The 22,806-nt window shown below is 41.3% G+C and overlaps 1 protein-coding gene across 7 annotated transcripts in view; it reads left to right on the forward strand.

Annotated features, from left to right (window-relative positions):
• FAM168A (family with sequence similarity 168 member A) overlaps positions 1 to 22,806 on the forward strand; it is a 211,290-nt gene that overhangs the window by 171,148 nt on the left and 17,336 nt on the right. For all 7 annotated transcript variants that reach the window (XM_070383764.1, XM_070383761.1, XM_070383766.1 and 4 more), the window contains one exon: positions 18,290 to 18,370. In XM_070383764.1, the coding sequence (XP_070239865.1) occupies positions 18,290 to 18,370 (81 nt within the window). The remainder of the gene's footprint in view (positions 1 to 18,289; positions 18,371 to 22,806) is intronic.

The following is a 22,806-nucleotide window of genomic DNA, read 5'->3' on the forward strand; positions in this document are numbered from 1 at the left end:
GGGTGGATCTAATATTTTTTTCTTCACATGGAAAACCAAGTATCCCAGTAAATTTTACTGAATCTGAGCAAGATTCTTCCCTTTACCAGATCTTGTGAAACACAACAGTGAAATGAAAGACTGAATTCATCTGGAAGGGAAAGGGATTCATGCACCAAATCATCAATTTGCAAAATTTCAACTGCTTTTTTCTCTCTTTTAAAAAAGAAGTTCAGGAGGAGCCAAGATGGCGGAGGAGTAGGACGGGGAGAACACTTTCTCCCCCACAAATTGATTAAAAGAGCATTTAAACGTCGAGTAAATTCCACAAAACAACTTCTGAATGCCGCAGAGGACATCAGGCACCCAGAAAAGCAATCCAACTCTTCAAAGGAGGTAGGAAAAAATAAAAGACAAAAAAAAAGAGACAAAGAGGGAGGGACGGAGTTCCGTCCCGGGAAGGGAGTCTTAAAAGAGAGAAGTTTCCAAACACCAGGAAACCTTCTCACTGCGAATCTGTGCCAAGCTTTGGAAGCACAGAGGGCAACATAACAGGAAGAAAAAATAAATACACAATTAAAACTCAAGATTGCGAGTCCTACGGTAACTCCCCAGCGGAGAAGCAGCGCAGACGCCTGCACGCGCCATTAGCAAGCGGGGCTGGGCAGGGAGGCGCAGCGCCGGGCTGCATCGCTTAGAGTAAGAATCTGGCCTGAATACCCTGAGCACTATCTGAGCGAAATAATTTGGGCTAGCAAACCAGACTGTGGGATATCTACCACGCGGGGTGCCAGCCCCAACCTAAGACACCGCCAGGCCCGCACACGGAACAAAGAATTGATCAGAGATAGCCGGCTGCAGACCTTCCCCCCGTGACAGGCAGCCAGAGCCGGAAGGGGGCAATCGCAGCCCCAGAGAGACATTATCTATAAAACTGTAAGCAGGCTTCTTTGCTAACTAAAACTTTTTGGGGTCTGGACGGTTAACATCTGCCTGAGAAGGTGGTGCCGGTTTTACACCCAGATAACCGAGTGGCGGGAGGCGATAAGTCGCAGCATTGGCGCCGCCAAATACCTCATCACTTGAGCTGCTCGGACCTGGGAAGAGCACAAAACTCAGGCCCAACTGAGTCTGCGCCTGAGGACTACCCGAGTGCCTGAACCTGAGCGGCTTGGACCTGGGAGGTACATGCAACCCAGGGCCAGCCTCGGATTGTTCCCGGCGGAACAACCTAGAGCCCGAGCAGTGTGGGCAGGGAGGCTACACGCGCCGTGAGCGGGGGCAGACCCAGTGTGGCTGAGGCACTGCGAGCGCACGCCAGTGTTATTTGTTTGCAGCCTCCCTCCCCCTCCCCACAGCGACTGAACAAAGAGAAGAAATACAGCTCCACCCATCAGAACACCGACACAAGCTTCCCTAACCAGGAAACCTTGACAAGCCACCTGTACAAACCCACACACAGCGAGGAAAAGCCACAATAAAGAGAACTCCACAAACTGCCAGAATACAGAAAGGACACCCCAAACTCAGCAATTTAAACAAGATGAAGAGACAGAGGAATACCCAGTAGATAAAGGAACAGGATAAATGCCCACCAAACCAAACAAAAGAGGAAGAGATAGGGAATCTACCTGATAAAGAATTCCGAATAATGATAGTGAAATTGATCCAAAATCTTGAAATTAAAATGGAATCACAGATAAATAGCTTGGAGACAAGGATTGAGAAGATGCAAGAAAGGTTTAACAAGGACCTAGAAGAAATAAAAAAGAGTCAATATATAATGAATAATGCAATAAATGAAATTAAAAACACTCTGGAGGCAACAAATAGTAGAATAACAGAGGCAGAAGATAGGATTAGTGAATTAGAAGATAGAATGGTAGAAATAAATGAATCAGAGAGAATAAAAGAAAAACGAATTAAAAGAAATGAGGACAATTTCAGAGACCTCCAGGACAATATTAAACGCTACAACATTGAATCATAGGGTTCCAGAAGAAGAAGACAAAAAGAAAGACCATGAGAAAATACTTGAGGAGATAATAGTTGAAAAAACTTCCCTAAACTGGGGAAGGAAATAATCACCCAAGTCCAAGAAACCCAGAGAATCCCAAACAGGATAAACCCAAGGCGAACACACCCCAAGACACATATTAATCAAATTAACAAAGATCAAACACAAAGAACAAATATTAAAAGCAGCAAGGGAAAAACAACAAATAACACACAAGGAATTCCCATAAGGATAACAGCTGATCTTTCAATAGAAACTCTTCAAGCCGGGAGGGAATGGCAAGACATACTTAAAATGATGAAAGAAAATAACCTACAGCCCAGATTATTGTACCCAGCAAGGATTTCATTCAAGTATGAAGGAGAAATCAAAAGCTTCTCAGACAAGCAAAAGCTGAGAGAATTCTGCACCACCAAACCAGCTCTCCAACAAATACTAAAGGATATTCTCTAGACAGGAAACACAAAAATGGTGTATAAATTCAACCCCAAAACAATAAAGTAAATGGCAACGGATCATACTTATCAGTAATTACCTTAAACATAAATGGGTTGAATGCCCCAACCAAAAGACAAAGACTGGCTGAATGGATACAAAAACAAGACCCCTACATATGTTGTCTACAGGAGACCCACCTCAAAACAGGGGACACATACAGACTGAAAGTGAAGGGCTGGAAAAAGATTTTCCATGCAAATAGGGACCAAAAGAAAGCAGGAGTAGCAATACTCATATCAGATAAAATAGACTTTAAAACAAAGGCTGTGAAAAGAGACAAAGAAGGTCACTACATAATGATCAAAGGATCAATCCAAGAAGAAGATATAACAATTATAAATATATATGCACCCAACATGGGAGCACCGCAGTATGTAAGACAAATGCTAACAAGTATGAAAGGAGAAATTAACAATAACACAATAATAGTGGGAGACTTTAATACCCCACTCACACCTATGGATAGATCAACTAAACAGAAAATTAACAAGGAAACACAAACTTTAAACGATACAATAGACCAGTTAGACCTAATTGATATCTATAGGACATTTCATCCCAAAACAATGAATTTCACCTTTTTCTCAAGTGCACATGGAACCTTCTCCAGGATAGATCACATCCTGGGCCATAAAGCTAGCCTTGGTAAATTCAAAAAAACAGAAATCATTCCAAGCATCTTTTCTGACCACAACGCAGTAAGATTAGATCTCAATTACAGGAGAAAAACTATTAAAAATTCCAACATATGGAGGATGAACAACATCCTGCTGAATAACCAACAAATCACAGAAGAAATCAAAAAAGAAATCAAAATTTGCATAGAAACGAATGAAAATGAAAACACAACAACCCAAAACCTGTGGGACACAGTAAAAGCAGTCCTAAGGGGAAAGTTCATAGCAATACAGGCACACCTCAAGAAACAAGAAAAAAGTCAAATAAATAACCTAACTCTACACCTAAAGCAACTAGAAAAGGAAGAAATGAAGAACCCTAGGGTTAGTAGAAGGAAAGAAATCTTAAAATTAGAGCAGAAATAAATGCAAAAGAAACAGAAGAGACCATACCAAAAATCAACAAAGCCAAAAGCTGGTTCTTTGAAAGGATAAATAAAATTGATAAACCATTAGCCAGACTCATCAAGAAACAAAGGGAGAAAAATCAAATCAATAAAATTAGAAACGAAAATGGAGAGATCACAACAGACAACACAGAAATACAAAGGATCATAAGAGACTATTATCAACAATTATATGCCAATAAAATGGACAACGAGGAAGAAATGGACAAATTCTTAGAAAAGTACAACTTTCCAAAACTCACCAGGAAGAAATAGAAAACCTTAACAGACCCATCACAAGCACGGAAATTGAAACTGTAATCAAAAATCTTCCAGCAAACAAAAGCCCAGGTCCAGACGGCTTCACAGCTGAATTCTACCAAAAATTTAGAGAAGAGCTAACACCTATCCTGCTCAAACTCTTCCAGAAAATTGCAGAGGAAGGTAAACTTCCAAACTCATTCTATGAGGCCACCATCACCCTAATACCAAAACCTGACAAAGATCCCACAAAAAAAGAAACTACAGGCCAATATCACTGATGAACATAGATGCAAAAATCCTAAACAAAATTCTAGCAATCAGAATCCAACAACATATTAAAAAGATCATACACCATGACCAAGTGGGCTTTATCCCAGGGATGCAAGGATTCTTCAATATCCTCAAATCAATCAATGTAATACACCACATTAACAAATTGAAAAACAAAAACCATATGATTATCTCAATAGATGCAGAGAAAGCCTTTGACAAAATTCAACACCCATTTATGATAAAATCTCTCCAGAAAGCAGGAATAGAAGGAACATACCTCAACATAATAAAAGCTATATATGACAAACCCACAGCAAACATTATCCTCAATGGTGAAAAATTGAAAGCATTTCCTCTAAAGTCAGGAACAAGACAAGGGTGCCCACCTTCACCATTACTATTCAACATAGTTTTGGAAGTTTTGGCCACAGCAATCAGAGCAGAAAAAGAAATAAAAGGAATCCAAATTGGAAAAGAAGAAGTAAAACTCTAACTATTTGCAGATGACATGATCCTCTACATAGAAAACCCTAAAGACTCCACCAGAAAATTACTAGAATTAATCAATGATTATAGTAAAGTTGCAGGATATAAAATCAACACACAGAAATCCCTTGCATTCCTATACACTAATAATGAGAAAACAGAAAGAGAAATTAAGGAAACAATTCTATTCACCATTGCAACGAAAAGAATAAAATACTTAGGAATATATCTACCTAAAGAAACTAAAGACCTGTATATAGAAAACTATAAAACACTGGTGAAAGAAATCAAAGAGGACACTAATAGATGGAGAAATATACCATGTTCATGGATTGGAAGAATCAATATAGTGAAAATGAGTATACTACCCAAAGCAATTTATAGATTCAATGCAATCCCTATCAAGCTACCAACAGTATTCTTCACAGAGCTAGAACAAATAATTTCACAATTTGTATGGAAATACAAAAAACCTCAAATAGCCAAAGCGATCTTGAGAAAGAAAAATGGAACTGGAGGAATCAACCTACCTGACTTCAGGCTCTACTACAAAGCCACAGTTATCAAGACAGTATGGTACTGGCACAGAGACAGAAATATAGATCAATGGAACAAAATAGAAAGCCCAGAGATAAATCCACGCACATATGGACACCTTATCTTTGACAAAGGAGGCAAGAATATACAATGGATTAAAGACAATCTCTTTAACAAGTGGTGCTGGGAAATCTGGTCAACCACTTGTAAAAGAATGAAACTAGAACACTTTCTAACACCATATACAAAAATAAACTCAAAATGGATTAAAGATCTCAATGTAAGACCAGAAACTATAAAACTCCTAGAGGAGAACATAGGCAAAACACTCTCTGACATACATCACAGCAGGATCCTCTATGACCCACCTCCCAGAATATTGGAAATAAAAGCAAAAATAAACAAATGGGACCTAATTAAACTTAAAAGCTTCTGCACATCAAAGGAAACTATTAGCAAGGTGAAAAGACAGCCTTCAGAATGGGAGAAAATAATAGCAAATGAAGCAACCGACAAACAACTAATCTCAAAAATATACAAGCAACTCCTCCAGCTCAACTCCAGAAAAATAAATGACCCAATCAAAAAATGGGCCAAAGATCTAAATAGACATTTCTCCAAAGAAGACATACAGATGGCTAACAAACACATGAAAAGATGCTCAACATCACTCATTATCAGAGAAATGCAAATCAAAACCACTATGAGATACCATTTCACACCAGTCAGAATGGCTGCGATCCAAAAGTCTACAAATAATAAATGCTGGAGAGGGTGTGGAGAAAAGGGAACCCTCTTACACTGTTGGTGGGAATGCAAACTAGTACAGCCACTATGGAGAACAGTGTGGAGATTCCTTAAAAAACTGGAAATAGAACTGCCTTATGATCCAGCAATCCCACTGCTGGGCATACACACTGAGGAAACCAGAAGGGAAAGAGACACGTGTACCCCAATGTTCATCGCAGCACTGTTTATAATAGCCAGGACATGGAAGCAACCTAGATGTCCATCAGCAGACGAATGGATAAGAAAGCTGTGGTACATATACACAATGGAGTATTACTCAGCCATTAAAAAGAATACATTTGAATCAGTTCTAATGAGGTGGATGAAACTGGAGCCTATTATACAGAGTGAAGTAAGCCAGAAGGACAAACACCAATACAGTATACTAACGCATATATGTGGAATTTAGAAAGATGGTAACGATAACCCTGTATACGAGACAGCAAAAGAGACACTGATGTATAGAACAGGCTTATGGACTCTGTGGGAGAGGGAGAGGGTGGCAAGATTTGGGAGAATGGCATTGAAACATGTGAAATGTCATCTATGAAATGAGATGCCAGTCCAGGTTCAATGCACGATGCTGGATGCTTGGGACTGGTACACTGGGACGACCCAGAGGGATGGTATGGGGAGGGAGGAGGGAGGAGGGTTCAGGATGGATTTTCTTTTAAAAAAAAAAAGAAGAAAAAATAAAATAAAGGTAAAAAATAAATAAATAAAAATAAAAAAGAAGTTCAGGGAGAGCAGAAATCTTGCACCAAACAATCTGTAAAGTGCTGACTACCTCCCACCTGTCTTATACCGATAGATTTGGGGTGGGGTAGGGAACAGCAGCAACACACTCCTGGATTGGTGTTTGAGACAGACTAGGTCATCTATTTTCCATTAAAATTTATCTCATACTGGCAGATAGGGAATTTTGGAAATATATTTTAGGTTTGTAAAAGAATGTTTTATACTGAGCAACAGCACAGATTTACCTTATATGCTTACTTAGGAGAAGTTTTATTATTAGCTTTAATATAACCTATTTTCTTATCTCTATTTTTTGTGATTTTTTTTTTTTTCACTAAAGACTTTATCAAGCTAAGCCTCGTCTGGTTTTAGCAGCCTTTCTCTTCTTGGCCAGCCAAAGTGGATGGACCCACAGGTTAGTGCCTCTCACCTAATGGGTGAGTTCTCCCTGAAGGTGCAGCATAACTGGAGCACAGTTGATTACTGGATAGTCCTCCCTTTCTTGTTACCTCAGGGGAAGTTGCCTTGCCACAACTAAGAACAATGGCTCACTCACACCCTTATATCGCCCTGGGGCTCAGCAATGGGAGGCTGAGCGGGTGGGCTTTAAATCCATAGTACTGGCAACCTCAGATTCAGGTCAATGGGCTGGTCTGGAGCCAGCACTGCAGGGCTGCTGCCTCCTTCGTCGAGCTACATTCTCACCAGGATATCACTCTTAGAAGCCAGGCCTCCTAGTAGTAAGAGCAATTAAGATTTAGGCCTTTTTTCCCCCTGGAACTCACAGGTTCAAGGGTCCATTTAATTTTTCTTTCCTTCTGCTTATTAAAGAAAAGAGAGAAAAAGCCCACAAACTGCAATTAAAATATGTCCCATCTTTACTTTGTAGCCTGTCAACTCAAAGCAGTAAAAACGATTTTGCTATCAGGATGAAGTTTTGTGAGCTCTGTCTCCTAAACATCTTTGTAGTTTCCCTCTCTTTGTCCCATTGTTACTGTTTTAGCTTTGCCTTTGGGCTGTTCCCACAACTTCCCATCTGGTTCCTCCTCCTCTGATCTCATCAACTCCAAACCCCTTTCTGTATTGCTACTAGAGTAGTTTTTATAGAACACAAATCTGAAACTCCCCAGTTTAAAATCCTCCAGTGGATTCTTTTTATAAAATTAATGAATTTAATTTTGGCTGTGCTGGGTGTTCATTGCTGTGTTCAGGCTAGTCTTCATTGAGGTGCACAGGCTTCTCGTGGTGGCTTCTCTTGTTGTGGAGCACAGGCTCTAAGCAGCACAAGACTCAGTGTTTGTGGCATGAAGACTCTAGAGCTCCAGCTCAGTAGTTGTGGCACACAGGCTTAGTTGCTCCTCAGCATGTGGAATCTTCCTGGACCAGGGATCGAACCCATGTCCCCAGCATTCACAGGCAGATTCTTACCCACTGTAGCACCACCTTCAATAGATTATTTACTGATAAATTCCATGCCTTAACCTGGCATTCAGATCTCTTCACAACCTACTACCAGTGTATTTTTTTAATCTTCATTTCCTGATGCTCTTACCCACACTCTATAAACCCAATCATACTGAACTGTTTGCCATTTGCCTGATATGGCATACATTTTCATGCCTTCATGCATGAAATTTATATATATTTCTTTATCCCTACCCCACACACCTCGGTATTCATTGTTCAAGGCCAACCAAAATGTTTCTTCTGAAAAGCTGTTCCCAGCCATCCCAGACCTGTTCTTCACTTCCTCCTCAGCACTTCAATAACACGCCAACCTTCTCTGATTTTATATCGTATATATTGCCTATAGATAGATTAATATAAATTACCTATATTATTTCCCTGTTGAGCTGTAAGCTCTACGTAGAGAACCTTGCACCATGCTTAACACAGTAAGCATTTGCTCGATACTAACAGTGCTGATGGATAATGATGAAGAAATCTGGTTTAAGTCACTTTAGGCCTTCACTGACCACTTATTACCAGTCTTATTATGTCAATTCAGGGTTTTTTTAAAGGGAGAAAAAGAGTGAGCAAGGCAGGAAGAAGATGAAATTATTTTAAGGGAAAGTGATTTATAAATTGGGAATTCTGGCCAAAGATGGGTGGTTAGGATGGGGAAGAGTTGAAAGAATTGAGTCTGGATTTGAACAAGAAAAAATTCAGGAAGAATGACTGATATCATATCTGTGGATTGTTGTGCTGGAGCAGGGGAAACAGACATGTTCTGTGAGGGTGGAACTAGGACCTGTAGTTTGGAAGCTGTTCAGGGTTAGATTCCTTCCAAGGTTGATTTTTAGTGCAAAGTAAAGAAATTTCTTAGCCTCCAGAGCTCTTCAGAAGAAGCTTTGAGTGCCTGAAGAGGTTCTGAATACACCAGCATTAGAAAGTGTGCTGGCATAGGCTGTGTGACCAGCTATGTGGGCCATTATTGAAGATATTCCAGTGCTGGGTGGCAAATTGGACTCAATCATCTCTAATATCTCTTCTAACTCTGTAATTCAGTGCTTGTGTGATGCTTTTCAGTAATGTGAGCATGGTCTATATTAGGACACTGAGTGTGAACAGAATAGCTTTAAAAAAAAAAAAACCTGAACCATCTTTGATCAAAGCAGTTCTCCTGAGTAATTTCCTGTTTTCTCAGGTTTCGAATCTGAAATAAGAATGTTGGCGAAGAAAATAGCAGCCAAATCCAGAGGTTTACCCAAAGCAGACTCATGTTTTGAGGGAGGTTGGTAGAGTGGACTTTGTCTCATTCAGCCATCCCAGTTCTGTTGCCATTCTCTTTTTACTAGTTGTGTAAGATAAATCTAAGCTTCAATATCCTCATCTATAAAATGAGACTGATAATATATTTCATAAAGTTAGGGTAGATAAAGAAGTACCTGATAGCTCAGAACATATTACAAATTCAAAATATATCCTTCTTTTTGCCCTCTTCTTTCTCATTTTGAGAGAATTAAAGTGTTTGAAGTTTTTGTTTGTTTTTATTGTTCAGTTGTTTTGCTTATTTGGTTTTTTGGTTACCCATAGGGTTGGAGGGACAGTTTTTAAATTTTATTTGTGAGCTTCAGACCTGGAGTGTCTTCATTGCATAAGTGTCCCCTGCTCACAGCGACAACATCCTCTTTGTCTTCCTGACCCAAGGAGTTAGTCTTCTACTAGCTTTTTGATACACTGCTATTTTTACTACCTAAAGATCAAGTCATTTCAGAAATAATTTCTCTTGAAAGTAATTTCTAATTTCCATATTAATCAAAAATAGCTTTATATTTCTTCAGTCCTAATCCTAGTAACAGTAAAAGGGATTAGATTGTATTAACATCTATAAAGCAGTTAAAATGTACACCTCAGAATCCCAGGAAACTTGATCACTACTGAAGTCTTTGAGGTACAAGGGAGAAAAACTTATTTGTGGCCATTTATTCTCATTACTCTTGACCTTCAAAAAATATAAATACAGGAGGGGCATACTTGTTTCCAAGGAACAAGTCCTAGTTATTTGGTAGGTGTGGAAAAAGCCAGTTCCCACCACTGATTTGGGCTTCTCTTGTGGCTCAGCTGCTAAAGAATCCTCCTGTAATGTGGGAGACCTGGGTTTGATCCCTGGGTTGGGAAGATCCCCTGGAGAAGGGAAAGGCTACCCACTCCAATATTCTGGCCTGGAGAATTCCATGGACTGTATAGTCCATGGGGTCGCAAAGAGTCGGACACGACTGAGCGACTTTCACTCACTCACCATTGATTTACTAAATAATCTTAGCCAAAAAATCATTATACCTCTGTGAGCCTTGATTTCCTTGTCTACAACATGGGGGAAATAACGTTAGTGTTGTTTTGAGACTTGAGACATGTGTTAAAGTATCTTTTGTCTGAGTGGTGGATGAAACATCCATGTTGTATCACCATGCACTTCAGCAGATCCAGGCAGTCTTGGGGAAACTGGGACTTGGAATGCACTCTGCTCACTTGGGTGGGGCAGAGCCTGTCCAGAGTCTTGGGAGTGTGCTGAGAAGACTTCAGCAGGGAATAATTGCAACCTAACAAATGTTACTATGTCCTGAAGCTTACATTCTAGTGACAGAAGATGGGCAGTCTCCTGAAAGTAGGTAAGCATATAGTATGACAGGTTGTTAACCGCTGTGAAGGAAAACAAAGCAGGATAAGAAGCACAGAGAGTAATGAAAGTTGAAGGTACTGTTTTAGAAAGAATGTATGATGACCTTTGAACAGAATTCCAGAAAGGAGGAAAGGGGAAGGGTGAAGGTTCTGAGATGGGGAAATGGTTGACACATTTAAAGAACAGTGCAGAGGCCATTGTGGCTGGAGTAGATTAACATGGAGGCAAGTAGTAGGGCTTTCCTGAAAGCTCAGCTGGTAAAGAATCCCTGCAATGCAGGAGATCACAGTTTGATTCCTGGGTTGGGAAGATCCCTTGGAGAAGGGAATGGCTACCCACTCCAGTATTTTGACCTGGAGGTTGCAAAGAGTCAGACACGGCTGAGAGACTTTCCCTTTCACTTTCAAGTAGTAGGAGAGGAAGTTAAGAGGTAACCCAAGTCCAGGTGGGTCACTGAAAGGATTTCTCTGTGGTTGTCATGGGAAGCTATGTGGGGTTTAAAGAGAGGAGTGTCGTGATCTGATTTAACGTTTTAAAGAGTTGTTCTGGCTGCTGTGGGAAATAGACTGCATGGTAACAAAGAAGCAGAGAGACCAGTTAAGAAGCTATTGCAATAATCTAGGTGAGAAATAATGATAACTTGGACTAGAATGGAAAGTATATAAGTAACGAGAGATGGTCAGATTTTGAATATTTTCTGAAGGTGGAACTGAAAAGGAGTTGCTGATGAATTAGATGTGAATAGGAGAAAAAAGTAGAGTCAAAGATGGCTGTAAGATTTTTGGCCTGAGGAACTAGAAGAATAAATTGTCATTTACTGGTGTGGAGAAAAAGCTTGGAGAACAGATTTGGAAGGTAGAAAGTAAATATTTAGAAGATAGAAAATAAGTATTTAATTTTGAATCATAATTTAAAATAATAATTCCTAAGTTTTTGAACTCTTTAACTGTTTGCCTGGCTCCTAGCACTTTGAGGTCTTACTAATTAATACTTACACCAATCTATTAGGTAAATAATATTAATATTCTCATAAACTAAGGCACAGGAAATGGCCCAAGGTCATACAAATAATTAGTGATGTTCCTGAAATTGAAACCTAAGCTTAGATGTAGCTCCAGAGACCATACTCTTAGCCACTCTGCCATATAAACTTGATGTCTAGCAAACATCCAAGTGGAGGTGGTGAGTAAGCAGTTAGATACTATATGAGTCAGGCGGTCAGGAGAGAAGTCAGTCTAGCTGTATGAAACTTAAGTGTAGGTAGTGGACATGAAAATGAAAAGATACTTTAGGGCCAACGACCATAAAGGGAGATATAGTCACAAGAAGAAAAAACGAGATCAAGCTCTAAAAGGCAACGTAGCTTTCAGGTGTGGCTAACCCATCAGTCCTGCTTCTTAGAGCCAGGGAGGGAACAAGCCAAGCTTCTTATGGATGTCCCCAAAATGCTACCCTTCATCCTTCTGCCTGGAGTGTTCTTCCTCCCCCTTTTTTTGCCTACATCCAGGGACACCTAGTACCCAGTATAATCCCTGGCAGACAGTAGGTACTAAATAAATGTTAGTTGTTGAAGGTCCCTTCTCTGCTCACTTGGCAGCCTTGTCAGGCACTCTTTGAGGTGCATTCCCACTGTCCACTTACCTGTTTTTCTCCTTAATTACTTGGTGACCTTTTCAAGGCCAGGGATCCTCTTGGATTTGTTTTGTTTTTAAACCTTTCATAGCTCCAAAATACAACCCCTGAGTAATCTCTTTATTGAGTACCTATTCTCTGCCTTGGGGCTTCTGAGATGGCTCAGTTCAGTTCAGTCACTCAGTTGTGTCCAACTCTTTGTGACCCCATGGACTACAGCACGCCAGGCTTCCCTGTCCCATCACCAACTCCCAGACCTTGCTCAAACTCATGTCCATCGAGTCAGTGATGCCATCCAACCATCTCATCCTCTCTTGTCCCCTTCTCCTCCCATCAGGGTCTTCAGGACTGATTTCCTTTAGGATGGACTGATTGGATCTCCTTGCAGTCCAAGGGACTCTCAGGAGTCTTCTCCAACACCACAGTTCAAAAGCATCAATTCTTCAGTGCTCAGCTTTCTTTATAGTCCAACTCTCACATCCATACATGACTATGGGAAAACCATTAGCTTTGACTAGACAGACCTTGTTGGCAAAGTAATGTATCTGCTCTCTAATATGCTGTCTAGGTTTGGTCATAGCTTTTCTTCCAAGGAGTAAGCGTCTTTTAATTTCATGGCTGCAGTCACCATCTGCAGTGATTTTGGAGCCCCCCAAAATAAAGTCTGTCACTGTTTCCATTGTTTCCCCATCTATTTGCTATGAAGTGATGGGACCGGATGTCCATCTAGTGGTGAGTCATGGCATCTGGTCCCCAGTGGCTCAGCAGTGAAGAATCCGCTGAGTCAAGAGACACAGATTTGATCCCTGGGTTGGAAGGATGCCCTGGAGAAGGAAATGGCAACACACTCCAGTATTCTTGCCTGGAGGAGTTTGACGGGCTACAATCCATGGAGTCTCAATGGTTGGACATGACTTAACAACTGAAGCACAACAAATTCTTGGCCTTATCTGTGCTAGGGGCCTGAGATCCCAGCAGCATCAAAAGAGGCAGTAGGATGAGTAATACAAGTTGGGGACAAGGAAACAAAATGAGCAAAACAAAACCAGGAATGTTGTTGGGAGGAAGCCCAGCTTACCTATGATACTCCTTCTGGACAGAAGAAGTTGATGGTGGGGAAGGGATATTCTCTACTGGCCACACGGACTATTCATCCCTAGCCTGTGTTTGAAGAAAGTGGCAAAAACCACTAGACCATTCAGGTATGACCTAAATCAAATCCCTTATGACTATACAGTAGAAGTGAGAAATAGATTTAAGGGACTACATCTGATAGACAGAGTGCCTGATGAACTATGTACGGAGGTTCGTGACATTGTACAGGAGACAGGAATCAAGACCATCCTCAAGAAAAAGAAATGCAAAAAAGCAAAATGGCTATCTGAGGAGGCCTTACAAATAGCTGTGAAAACAAGAGAAGTGGAAAGCAAAGGAAAAAAGGAAAAATATACCCATTTGAATGCAGAGTTCCAAAGAATAGCAAGGAGAGATAAGAAAGCCTTCCTCAGCGATCAATGCAAAGAAATAGAGGAAATCAATAGAATGGGAAAGACTAGAGATCTCTTCAAGAAAATAAAGGACAGAAATGGTATGGACCCAACAGAAGCAGAAGATATTAAGAAGAGGTGGCAAGAATACACAGAAGAACTGTACAAAAAAGATCTTTATGACCCAGATAATCACAGTGGTGTGATCACTCACACTCACCTAGAGCCAGACATCCTGGAATGTGAAGTCAAGTGGGCCTTAGGAAGCATCACTACAAACAAAGCTAGTGGAGGTGATGGAATTCCAGTTGAGCTATTTCAAATCCTGAAAGATGATGCTGTGAAAGTGCTGCACTCAATATGCCAGCAAATTTGGAAAACTCAGCAGTGGCCATAGGACTGGAAAAGCTCAGTTTTCACTCCAATCCCAAAGAAAGGCAATGCCAAAGAATGCTCAAAAGAAAGGAAGTTAGAAGGTTAAGTCGCTCAGTTGTGTCCGACTCTTTGCGACCCCATGGACTGTAGCCTACCAGGCTCCTCCATCCATGGGATTTTCCAGGCAAGAATACTGGAGTGGGTTGCCATTTCCTTTTCCAGAGGATCTTCCTGACCCAGGGATTGAACCCAGGTCTCCCACATTGTAAGTGGATGCTTTACCATCTGAGTCACAAGGGAAGTTATAAAGAATGCTCAAACTACTGCACAATTGCACTCATCTCACATGCTAGTAAAGTAATGCTCAAAATTCTCCAAGCCAGGCTTCAGCAATATGTGAACCGTGAACTTCCAGACCTTCAAGCTGGTTTTAGAAAAGGCAGAGGAACCAGAGATCAAATTGCCAACATCTGCTGAAGAATTGATGCTTTTGAACTGTGGTGTTGGACCCTTGAGAGTCCCTTGGACTGCAAAGAGACCCAACCAGTCCATCCTAAAAGAGATCAGTCCTGGTTGTTCATTGGAAGGACTGATGTTGAAGCTGAAACTCCAATACTTTGGCCACCTGATGCGAAGAGCTGACTCATTTGAAAAGACCCTGATGCTGGGAAAGATTGAGGGCAGGAGGAGAAGGGGATGACAGAGGATGAGATGGTTGGATGGCATCACGGACTCAATGGACATGGGTTTGGGTGGACTCTGGGAGTTGGTGATGGACAGAGTGGCCTGGTGTGCTGCAGTTCATGGGGTCACAAAGAGTCGGACATGACTGAGCAACTGAACTGATCTGAGCCTGTGTTTGAGAAGCTTGGATGCTTGCTGTCCGGGCTGAGGGGAGGAGGTGGTGGTTTGCTCAAGGAGTAGGAAAGAGGACCTGATCAGGCGCTATTGTATACAGGCAAAGGAGACATTGCTATACTTTCAAGAAACTTGCATGTTGAGGAAAGGGGGAAGGACAGGGAATGTAAAGAAACCATTGAAGTACACTGTGATAAGTTCTGTAATTGGGGATGCATGTGTCTTCAAATTTGTTCTGTTCTACAGGGTAGAAGATACAGATAGAGTTCAGTGAAGTATAAGAAATCACTTTCAGACAATCAGAGCAGTCTCACAGTTGAGGAGGGTGCTGAGTCTTGGGAAAGAAAAGAGTTTGTGGTCAGTAGAGATCAAGGGCAGGGATGAATGATGCCGTGAATGTGTTGTAGAGGAGCCCTAGCCTCAAATATGAGGGTGGACCAAATGGCCTTGAAGTTACTTCTAATCTCTGCAAATCTGTGACCCTAAGTCCCTGCCTTTCTCTCAGCCTGAGAGTGTCACCTAGAAAATGAAGGTCTTTCTAATGCTGCCATTCTTTGATACCTGCCAAATTCAAGTGAAAAAAAATTCTTAGAAACACTGAAGGAAGATCCTATAATTGCTCCTAAAAGTAAAAGACATCTGAAATGATGTAATAGGGGTGGGATTACTCTTTGCTGTGCCATCTTTCATGTGAAGCTGAATACAGATTTCAGCCATGAGACCAGATCACTTTGTTTTCCAGATTAAACCCTTGACTTTAGCAGATCTCCATGTTGCTGATTTGGAGAAGGCAATGGCACCCCACTCCAGTACTCTTGCCTGGAAAATCCCATGGACAGAGGAGCCTGGTGGGCTGCAGTCCATGGGGTCGCTAAGAGTAGGATGCGACTGAGCAACTTCCCTTTCACTTTTCACTTTCATGCATTGGAGAAGGAAATGGTAACCCACTCCAGTGTTCTTGCCTAGAGAATCCCAGGGATGGGAGAGCCGGGTGGGCTGGCATCGCGCAGAGTCGGACACAACTGAAGCAACTTAGCAGCATATTGCTAATTAAGTGACAAGAAGTTGGCTGCCTTGGCTCTGAAGTCAGAAAATGATTGGGGAGTAAAGAGAGATGAATTTTCTTTGGAGTTGGAAAGGATTTAGGGAAAGGCATATTAACAAAGATACATTATTAAAGCTCAGTATTTACAAATCCCAAAGAAGCTTTTAGGGATTTAGGGATTTAATCTTTGACTTTTAAAATCAGCTTTCCATTGTCAGTCAAAATACCAATGAGCATTAAAAATAACTATAGCGAGCAGTGAGACAGGCACTTACACACTGCTAGTGCGAGTACAAATTGATAGTCTTTCTAGAAAGCAATGTGGCAAAGTATGTGAAGTCTCTTAGCATGTCACTTCTCATCATTTCTGCTGCTATTTCCCTGATCTGAGCCCCGTCGTCCATGCAAGGAGTTTACAGTAGCTCCTAACTGGTCTCTAGGCTTCTCTATTCTTCCCCCATTATGGTCTGTTTTCCACACAGCAGAGTGACGTTTTTCAAACCTAAGTCAGATTATGTTATTATTCTGCTCAAGATCCCATCATGGCTTCTCATTTCACTCAGAGTAAAAGTTGAAGTCCTTGTTCCACTTCAGCTACACTGGCCTCTTCACTGTTCCTCAGACATGTCCCATATCATATACCCCCAACTTAGGGCCATTGTGCTGAGTATTTCCTTCATCTGAAATGCTCTTCCTTCAGCCATCTGCTTGGTTACTATTTCCTTCAAGTCTTTCTGGAAATCTTACTTTCTCCATGGCATTATTCACAATATCCAAAAGATATTCACAATATCCAAGTGTCCACCAACAAATGAATAGAAAAACAAAATGTGGTGTGTGTGTGTGTGTATATATATACACATACATAGATACATACGGTGGAATATTACTTATCCATGAAAAGGATTAAAGTTCTAATACATACTGAAACATGCTGCTGCTGCTGCTAAGTCGCTTCAGTCGTGTCCAACTCTGTGCGACCCCATAGTTGGCAGCCCACTAGGCTCCTCTGTCCCTGGGATTCTCCAGGCAAGAATACTGGAGTGGTTTGCCATTTCCTTCTCCAGTGCATGAAGGTGAAAAGTGAAAGTGAAGTTGCTCAGTTGTGTCCAACTCCTAGCAACCCCATGGACTGAAGCCTACCAGGCTCCTCTGTCCATGGGATTTTCCAGGCAAGAGTACTGGAGTGGGGTGCCATTGCCTTCATGGATGAACTTAATTCTGTTAAGAAGCCAGACACAAAAGGATAAATAGTATCTGATTCCCTGTATATAACATATCTAGAATAGGCAAATTTATAGAGACAGAAAGTAGATTAAAGGTTAATATAGGTTATGGAAAGATGGAATGGAGTATTATGGCTTAATAGGTAGAGTTCTGTTTGGAGTAGTTAAAAAGTTTTAGAAATACATAGGATGGTTGTACAACATTGTGAATGTAATGAATGCCACTGAATTATACACTTAAATGGTTCAAATCACAAGTTTTGTTACATATATTTTGTCACAATAGAAAAAAATTTTAATCCCTATATATACTATGAGTGGTGGACTGGAATCAGGCTTGTATGGGCTCTCTAGGGCCACTTGTGAGCATCTCTTCTCAACTATTCATTTGATGACGTTGCTGGCTTGAAACCAGCCATGGTGGGAGTATTTACAGCATGGAACTCAGCAAGGGCTACAAAATAGGCTTCACTGCAGTTTCCTTGGGCCAGTTGTTAAATATTTACCAGCACACCACTGAATATATGTGTATAAAAATGCATAGAAAACTATCCGGAGACTTAAATGCCAAACTTTTACTGTCTCTGCGGAGGAGAGCAGTGTGGCAGGAATGTGAAAGTAGTTACACCTTTTACCATATATACTTATATAGTGTTTCAGTTTTTTGTGTTTTTTTACAGTGAGCATATAGGCATATATATCTTATACTGCTTTTAAAAAATAGAAAAATATGTATATATTTTCTATTTTTCTCAGAAGGCTAAAACCAGTCACATATATAGTCTGAAATGGCTCATGAAGAGGCTGAAGGCCAAGCCTGGGACTTGGATTCCATTTTCTCAGAAATCTTTCTTCTTGCCCAACTAAATAGGGTTTGTTTTTTTTCTGTCTTTTCATAGGTTACCCCACAGCCTATCCAGCTGCGGCCCCTGCCTACAACCCCAGCCTGTACCCCACCAATAGCCCCAGTTATGCTCCAGGTAAGGAGAAAGTGGAGACAGTAGTAATGAGTGGGATGGAAGGTGAGGCTCTACTTGGGAAAAAATAAACTCAAAACACCTGCTGGCCTTTCCATGTCCGTAATTGCTCTGGGCTCAGCTTGTCCATGATTGATTGTCCAGGGAGTCCCCTCTGGGAACTGGGGCAGTTCAGCCTCCAGGTTGGGATGGGAACAGAATTTCCTCTGTTCTCTTTGTAACTTTCAGTGACTTACAGTGTAACTTCTGCTAGAGTATCTGAGACGTGTGTCCCTCACAGAACCTCCTGCTCTCCTAATGTCCACACCCAGTGTTTGCTCCTTTCCCCTGAGGCTGCCGTTGACATGTGCACACTCACACACACCGAACACTCGCTTACACAGCAGACGTCCTGGATGTGGACCTGGAAGAGAGTGAGAGACTTGCCACCAGACACAAAGAGCTGGTTTTCAAGCTGAAGCAAAGAACTTGTTTTTCAAAAATAACAAAGGGGCAACACTCCTTGGTTAGAAGTTGGAACAGATTTGAAAGTATTGAAGAAGTTTGTTTCAGTTCGGGAGCAATGCAGAGGTCTTACCACTGATGTTAACCCCCATTTCCCCCGCACCCACCCCGCCCCCACCCTGGAAAAGCCACTCTCAGCTGGTGCTTTAACACTCAAGGGGCAGGAGAAAGATTGTGGGCTCTGCAGTTTGTAAGTCTTGGGTTTAAATCCTGATTATTTAACTCACTAGTTGTGAGGCCTTAGACAACTTACGTCACCTCTGAGAAATGTGCTACCTACCTCACTGTTGTAGATGGTTTTGTGTAAGTTCCTCTTCATTTATTCAACAAGTATTTGCTGAATGCCCTCCAAACTAGAACAGAATAAAGGAAAGATATTATCTTTGCCTAAAGTAGCTTACATGTAAACAAATTCCTGGCTGTATGGTGTGATGAATATTGTCAAAGGAATACATATAAGAGGAGAGGAAGCAAAGGAGGGAACAACCTCTGCTTGGGGTTCAGAGTGTAGGGGAAGGCTTAACAGAAGACTTAGCAGTGAATACTTGAGAGAGAAGTAAGAAGCATTCTTTTTTGTTTGGTTGGTGGAGGGGTTTTTGTTGTTGTTAAGAGGCATTCTTTTTTGTGTGTTTGTTTTAGTTGGTTGGGTTTTGTTGTTATTGCTGAGAGGCATTTTTTTAAACATACAAAGGAAAAGTTGGGCATTCTAGGTGGAGTAGAACCTGGGCAAAAGCACGGAGATGGGAGGAATGACACTGAAGAACATCAAAGTAGTGAGAATGATTGAAGCATAGGCTCTTGGGCGGGGCAGTCCAGAATCTGGATTACAGATGTTCGAGGACCAGATTTGGAAAGTCCTTGACTGTCATGATAATACCCTCATTTTCATGTTTAGTAATTATTATTCTAAAGTGAGAAAGCTTGAAAAGGCCTTAGAGAGCCTCCAGTTCAGTCCCTTCTCTTGACAGTGGAAGTGCAGAGAAAAGCAGTGTTTTATCCAACTTACCCAATGAATCAACAGTAACACATGGACTAGAAAGATCTAAGGGTTCTTGGTCTCATGCTTTTCTGTGCCAATCCAGGATTCACCCCACTGTCGTTCCCTTTCTTCCAGGATGTTTAAATGAGATAAACATGGGCTGTATCAGAAGACCTAGATTTGCATTCGGACTCTGTCACTTCCTAGATTAGCAATCTTAAAGTCTCCTGACCTCTGAGCCTCAATTGCCCCTCCTAAAGTAGGGATAATGTCATGATCATATTATACTCACATGCACATGCATATCATGAGCCCTGCTCTTTTTTTGGCAAATAAGAACTATTTTATGCAAATAAGTGATGTTAATCCCTAAAGCGTTTACATAGGTACATTATTTCCACTTGCCCTTGCTATGCCAAGGGCACTCTGGAAGACCCTATAGATGATTCAGATTTGTGAAACTGCAGTCATTGCCCTCAAAAAGCTTGTGAGGGGAACAGTGACACACAGGCTCAAAAAAAAATCTCTAATGATATCTCACCACTGATATTTTATTCTATACTCACTTTAATCAATTAGGTATATATTTCTCCAAAAGCATATAGTAGGAGGCAGAAGCAATGAAAACTACAGAAATTCTCTCTTATAAAAGACTTAATCAAATTTGATAAGTTCTATCTTACTTAAAAACTATGGTGGTTTTGATACTAATCTTATAGTATAAAAATGATTTCAATGCTATGAAATCTGTGAATTGTCTTGGTAAACTACCCAGTCTAAAACACAATGAGATGAGTAGTGTAGAAGGTCAGGTAAGATCCAGGGTGAAGGAGATGCGTTGTCTTCATAGTCAGGAGGCCATCAGTGACCTCTGCGGAAGTGGTCAGGGCGGGGAGGCTGGGAGTGAAGGAATGGATTTGGCAGATGGAGCCTACAGTTACAAGAGGCTTGGCTACTAGCAAAAGGAGGACGGAGGGGGATTGAGTAGAAGGGGAGACAGGGTTAAAGGAGGGGTTTTGTTTTTGTTCTTTCTGGAAATGAACATTAAATAAGTACTGATGAGAAGGAGCAAGTGGAGAGGACATTGAGACACAGAAGAAAGAGTGTCAGATGGAGCCAAGCTTCCAAGGAGGCTGTGGAGGTGTGGGAAGTCCAGACCTCAATTCTCTCATTTGTTTTGGGGAGCTAGTGGAATGGGGTGCTTCGCATGGAAGAGCAGCTCTTCCTCTCAGACTAAAGGAAAGGTCACAGGTGGATGTGCTTAGAATAACTTGCCCAGTGGGAAGTGTAGAGTTCTTATCTCCTGATCTTGATTTGCTGAGACAAGTGAGCAAGGAGAGAGGAGTGTTCTCAACGAGAGAGGTCAGGGATGAACCTTACTGTGAGAGGTGGGAGAGGAGACTTGAGCAGTAGCACAGCCATGTAACGTTGGAGGCGCAACTGAGGTGGAGACTGTGCGTTTCTCAAGGCTCTCCCCCAGCCCTGGGATATTCTTTCATAATGTTCCAAACTTCTGATGATAGATTTAGGATTAGTTTGCCAAGAAAGCAGAAGGACAGGGAATAAATAGCTAACATTTGTTGAATGGTCCCAGTGTGTCAGGGGCTATTTTAAGCTCTTTATGGGTATTAACTTGTTTTATATCACAGCAGACCTTCGAGGTCATTACTGTTATTCCCACTTTTCTAAATGGGAAAACTAAAACTTAGAGAAGTTAATGGAACTAGCCCAAAGATCCCAATCCAGGCATCCAGCCACCACATCCGCATGCACTCTTAACCACATTATAGTTGCAGTTAACTAGAGAGAAATTGAGATGTTAGAGCAGTCAGGTGAGAGAGGGAAGGGAGAGCAGATAGAAAAAACCTGAAACTGGGGCGGTGGGGTGGGGGAGAATGGATAGATTGGAAAGCTCCTAGCATGTATAAAGTACTGATTAAGTTTTAATTTTAATGCACACAAAATATCAACCCACATCTAACTTGATTTTCCCCAATTTTGCATTTTTAAAAATCAACATATTTCTAAGCTCTGACTAAACCATTTTCTCAGGAACCCACATAGTCCACTACACAGGGTGGTATTAGCATGCTGTGTCAGAAAGCTCCAAACTGGGAGTTGGAAGACCAGGGTTGTAGCACTAACTCTGCTACTGATTCTGGTGTGACCTTGGCAGATCCTTTTGTCTTTGGAGTTACATATGCACGCAGCTGGTCTGTGGCATACGGTGGGAGGCTGGCCTCTGCGTTTCCAGGTCTCTTGACTGTGGTGGAGGCACCGACTCAAGGACAGCAAAGATGTTGTAGATGCTCTCAGCTTCCTGCCAGAGCTGCCATTTGTGATGCTGAGAAATGCTGTAGGATAGAAGCCTGCAGAGGAGCCAGGCTATCAGGTTGAAATTTCTCTCAGCTTCTTCAAGGAGACAAAGACGTTGCTTCAAAAAAGAGCTTTTTTTTTAGCAGTACTGAGTACCCTACAATGTCATCTGTCCAGAATGCAGGGCAATGTTTCACTCCTTCATTGGTTTTGAAAGCAGCTTGGGTACTTGGAGCTTTTTTCCAAGCTCTAACGACTTGAGGGCTCTTCTTTAAATTTGGCCCCGCAGGAGGTGTAGCCAGCAGAGACTTGTTTTCAGAATCTAGAGACCAAAGGATGTGTCATATTAATGGTAATCTGACTTGAAAATGAAGCGAAAGGAAAAACAGAATAACTAACATAGATAAAAATGAAATACCTCCTCACAAAAAAATCTTTATAAATCATTGTCATCTGTTGTCGCACTTGATTTCATAGCAGCCTTCTAGACTAGATACATTGTTCCCATTGTGCATATGGTGAACCTGGGAAGGGGAAGGAATTTTTGTTTTCTGAACATCTGCCATGATCCAGGCACCATGCAGGTCTTGTCACAAAATTTTTTTTTTCCTACAGTCTTGTGAGTTAGAGATTCTTGTCT

The sequence above is a fragment of the Bos mutus genome, chromosome 15 (assembly GCF_027580195.1).
Source record: "Bos mutus isolate GX-2022 chromosome 15, NWIPB_WYAK_1.1, whole genome shotgun sequence".
Lineage (NCBI taxonomy): Eukaryota > Metazoa > Chordata > Mammalia > Artiodactyla > Bovidae > Bos > Bos mutus.